Source organism: Sinocyclocheilus anshuiensis, unplaced genomic scaffold (genome assembly GCF_001515605.1).
Source record: "Sinocyclocheilus anshuiensis isolate Anshui unplaced genomic scaffold, SAMN03320099.WGS_v1.1 scaffold412, whole genome shotgun sequence".
Taxonomy (NCBI): Eukaryota; Metazoa; Chordata; class Actinopteri; order Cypriniformes; family Cyprinidae; genus Sinocyclocheilus; species Sinocyclocheilus anshuiensis.
This window is the reverse complement of record NW_015558661.1, coordinates 2,148,152-2,152,628: the sequence shown is the minus strand read 5'-3', so window position 1 is coordinate 2,152,628 and position 4,477 is coordinate 2,148,152. Positions and strand designations below refer to the sequence as shown.

Below are 4,477 nucleotides of genomic sequence, written 5' to 3'. Positions count from 1 at the left end.
TGTGCGCTTCCACAGTCCACTCCATTCTCTCTCTCGCATTGATTACTCTGATCCAAACCGTTTGGCGGAGGCGCAGAGAGCGCGCAAGCCGAAGCATTGCCAGTCACAACTAACCCATTCATGATTTAGTAGAGATTTAATTATCGAATGGCGAAACATTTTCATAAGTAACTGTAATTTAATTACACATTTTTTCTTAGTAAATGTAACTGATTACAGTTACACTTATTTTGTAATTAAATTACGTAACGCCGTTACATGTAACTAGTTACTCCCCAACACTGGTGATCTTACTGTCCCATGTATGTTTCCTTCAAGGAGAACAGAGCTTTGGGAAAGCAGTTGGACCATGTTCCTCTTGGCCAAGGGTGAGTCATTAAGGAAAAATGGAAATGTTTGTCACATTCCATTGCTTGTCCATGTAAATAATAAGCCTTGTTTACAGTTTCTGCTTTTGTGAGTGGAGTTTTCTGGGTTATATGTGTCATGGATAGAGTATCCTCATGGCCACATTGTCACTTCTTGTTTTTGTGTCATCTATCCTGTACAGGAACATTTCTGCAGATGGAGGATGACCTTGTGATAGCCTTCCAGTTGCTGCTGTGTGTTCTGGAGTTCTTCACCAAGCGTTTCACTCCATCTCTGCTTCAGTCACCCTACAGTGAGTGCTCCTCACATTTCTCTACTCGGAGACATGTTTTAAATGCCATTGAGTAAATAAGTGAAAATAATTTATTTAGTGAGAATTATTTGGGCAAATACAAAAAATTATTGGTATCAGTGTTTTCCTGCTGGTATTTGCAGCATTTAGTACAGTAACAGAGACTTTTCAGTGTCATTTTGGGGAGTGAAATTTATGTTATTTACATTTTGTGAGGACACCTTAAAAACAGCCTTATTTTACTTGGAATGACAAGTGGTTAAGTGCATTGCTTAAGGGCATAGTGATAGTATCTCAAGGATCAGCCTTTTCTGGCTTGCAACTACCCTGTTATCTCCGTTAACCGAAATTATGTTATTATTCTTGTATTTTCATTCCAGAGTCAGCATTTAGTTCATCCACCTTGAGTCCTCCAACTAGGACATCCCGACGTAATCAGGGCAAAGCCAAAACCCGTCCTCCAGAGATGGACGTGCAGTTGCTGGAAACACTGTGCAAGGAGAGCGACTGCAGTGTGGATGAGGTTGGCACTCATTCAGATACAATCCCATGAGCCGTTGCAAGCTTTCAAACACCGCTTGTGTCCATAAAATAGATCTTATTTGGATAATCACGTCTGCATTTACATAACTATGTGTGAAAAGAAGCTCATCGCATGCATGGAGCTTTTTCTGTTTTCTAACCAGAGGTCGTGTTATTTTCTTTTTCAGGTGAAAAACGTGTACCAGACGACTTTTTGTGCGTTCCTGGACTCTGTGGGTCTGTCAGGACTCCAAGGACTTCCTCCTGTGAGTAATATGCAAAACAAAAAAAGCTGCTTCTGCTTTTGAGAGCTATAGGGTTTTTAGATAACTGATAATAATCAAATCCCCATGGGGTGCTTCCCACCTTGGACTATGAATTTGAACTTGCCTGTATTGTATTTTATAACTTGTTACATGTTGGACTATGTACACAGTTTTATGGACTCTCTGTTTGCATGGTGATAATTAGTAATGTTATTGCAGGTTCAGCTCTGATTATTAACAAAGTAACAGCTATGAGAAAGACATAAAGTACAATTTTCTTCCAATGTCTGAATTAAAGTAATGCATGTGGCCATCTGTTCTGCTTTTATTGTAGCTGGAAACACTTTCCAAGCAATACGAAGAGCTGTACCACAAAAACAAGGACTTTGATGCCAGGTTGTTCTTGGTTGATGATGAGACGCTTTCCCCCAGCAAAACAGAAGTGTAAGTGTGATCAAATTAAAATCATGTTGTCATACATTTTTGCAGATACATATGTTTTTGGAATAAATGTCAATATTCCTCATAGGTCAAAGGTGGAAATGACTCCAAGAAAGAATCTGTCTGGAGATGATGTTGCAATTCCAGTTCCACAGACCCCAATCAGGTGCGACTTTGCTCCTTCAGTAGCCAGAACATGAAAGAATGAGCCAATTCTCCCATCAACATTAATTAAAAAAGCACCAAATCAGCATATCAGAATGATTTCCTAAATCTTTGAAACCTTTTTTTTTTTTTTGAAGAAAAGCAGCTTGGGAATTTGCTCACTTGTCAGGGTCACTTGTGTGAATGGCATTATGTGCACCTAGCAGTTTTGTAATGCTCTAAGCTTATGCCACATGATGGGATTCCCTCTGAGATCTGGTTTTGGTGTTTTCACGTGGCCCCCAAAGCTCTGACTTATCCTGGGTTTTGCTTATTAATGGGAACACACTGTACTCTAATGGATATTCGACTGGAGAGCTTTTATAAATGCATATTATTAATTGATTTCTTGAAGGATGTATATGAGCAAAAGTACCTCTTCTAACTGAGTTTGTTGAAGTTCACTTTCCAATAGCAAAGGTCTCCTTGAAAACATTTTACCATAATGGAAACTTTTCCAACCTTAAGTCCTGCAAGCACTTTTCTCTTTTCCCTCATGTTCCATGTTTTGTTTTTCCAGGGCTGCAATGAACTCTATACAGCAGCTCAGGGTTGATCTCACCTCAGTCAGTGACCAGCCCTCAAGCAATCTTGTAGTCTATTACAAGGTATTTCCTTTAAAAAAGATTATGTTTGCTAAACAGAAAAGCCAGATCTATATTACACAGAAACAAAGTAATATATAATAATATATTTGGAATGTGTTTCTCAGAACTGCACTGTTGACCCATCTGAAGAGATCAGAAAGAGGGTTGAAGAGCTGGGTCAGGTCTTCATCAAGAGGTTTGCGCAGGCTGTGGGCCAACACTGTGAGGGGCTGGGCAGAAAGGTACTGCTAAACATTTTTCTTTTTACATTTATCACCATCATACTGGTACGGTTGTAGATAAGTCTATCTAATTTGAATCAGACAATATCAGGCCTTTTTGTTTATGCTGCCATAATAGTGGTAATTATTTCAATGTTTGTGAATCCATAAATGACACCCTAGATAACAGTAACTGGTTAGAAGGATTTTTAATACTACTGTTTAGCAAGGACTCCAAGGAGGCATTAAATTGTTCAAAAGTGACAGTAACATTAACAAAAGATTTCAAATAAATGCTGTTTTTTTTTACTTCATTCATCAAAGAATCCTGAAAAGAAATGTATCTATAGTTTTCAGAAAAATATTAAGCAGCACAACCATTTGATAATACATTGATAATAATGTGAAATGTTTCTTGAGTGCCAAGACTGCTGAAAATTCTGTCATTTTAATTTATTTTAAAATATATTAAAATAGAAAACAGTCATTTTAAATTGTAATAATATTAAACAATATTATTGAATTTTTTTATGATCAAAGAAATGCAGCCTTGGTGAGACTTTTTTTCTAAAACCTTATCTTGTTAATATTTTATAAAAAAAAAAAAAAATCAACCCCAACCTTTGAATGGTAATAATGTAGCTTTTGTACAACAAAGGGACAAACTTTATTGTGTGTATTTTCAGCGGTTTAATCTTGGTGCCCAGCTCTACTACAAAGTCATGGAGTCCATGCTTAAATCGGTAAGCCTTAATAAAACTTTCAATCATATTATTAGTCTTTTTTTTTTTCTGCTTGTCACATTTGTGCTGTTTTTAGGAGGAGAAGAGATTATCTGTACAAAACTTCAGGTAAGAACAATATAAACATCATCTCAGATCATTAACCATCATTTATCAGATCATTACGGCCATAAATAATCTGTGGTTTTGTTATGAAATATACACTGACAATTAATCATGTTACTTCCTTTTTCAGTAAACTTCTCAACAATGCAGCATTCCATACCTCATTGCTTGCATGTGCCCTGGAAGTTGTAATAGCAACCTATGTCGGTAAGTGCTTGCCATTTACACTTTTACAACAACTCATAGTGTTATCCAAAGCCTTTTTTAGCTTCAGTTTATAGATTGCATTTAAAATAGAACAATCTTGTATACATTAGCCGCACATGCTGCTTCCTTTTCCAGGGAACTCCTTAAAGAGTGGAGGTTTTGGCCGCAACTTAGGGGCCAGCGATTCTGTGGAAACTGATCTGTGCTTCCCCTGGATCTTGGACGTCTTCCAGCTGCCTGCTTTCGACTTCTACAAGGTGATAGAGAGCTTCATTAAAGCCGAGCCCACCCTGAAACATGACATGATGAAGCACCTGGAGCAGTGCGAACACGTTATCATGGAGAGTCTCGCTTGGAAAACGGTGAGTAACTGTCCACTGCCATTTACGTGGATTGTTTCCTTCATTCAGTCACTGAAGCATCTGTTTAGCAAGCCTTCAGTTTAGTTTAGCTACTCTCCAACATGGCAGAGTGATCCTTTCAGTGTGACATATATGAAAAACAACCCTTTTTTTTTTTG

At 37.7% G+C, this 4,477-nt stretch overlaps 2 protein-coding genes across 2 annotated transcripts in view; one reads left to right on the top strand and one right to left on the bottom strand.

Moving 5' to 3' along the window:
- The window catches only part of LOC107681157 (retinoblastoma-associated protein-like), a 33,414-nt gene that overhangs the window by 4,066 nt on the left and 24,871 nt on the right, over window positions 1–4,477 (top strand). Inside the window, exons 6-17 of the mRNA XM_016477351.1 lie at window positions 319–368; window positions 551–661; window positions 1,042–1,184; window positions 1,372–1,449; window positions 1,784–1,893; window positions 1,979–2,056; window positions 2,615–2,702; window positions 2,807–2,923; window positions 3,589–3,645; window positions 3,722–3,753; window positions 3,881–3,957; window positions 4,093–4,319. Coding sequence (XP_016332837.1) covers window positions 319–368; window positions 551–661; window positions 1,042–1,184; window positions 1,372–1,449; window positions 1,784–1,893; window positions 1,979–2,056; window positions 2,615–2,702; window positions 2,807–2,923; window positions 3,589–3,645; window positions 3,722–3,753; window positions 3,881–3,957; window positions 4,093–4,319 — 1,168 coding nt within the window. The remainder of the gene's footprint in view (window positions 1–318; window positions 369–550; window positions 662–1,041; window positions 1,185–1,371; window positions 1,450–1,783; window positions 1,894–1,978; window positions 2,057–2,614; window positions 2,703–2,806; window positions 2,924–3,588; window positions 3,646–3,721; window positions 3,754–3,880; window positions 3,958–4,092; window positions 4,320–4,477) is intronic.
- LOC107681159 (lysophosphatidic acid receptor 6-like) overlaps window positions 1–4,477 on the bottom strand; it is a 15,023-nt gene that overhangs the window by 3,146 nt on the left and 7,400 nt on the right. Inside the window, exon 2 of the mRNA XM_016477352.1 lies at window positions 2,810–2,813. The gene's annotated coding sequence lies outside the window, so the exon portion shown is untranslated. The remainder of the gene's footprint in view (window positions 1–2,809; window positions 2,814–4,477) is intronic.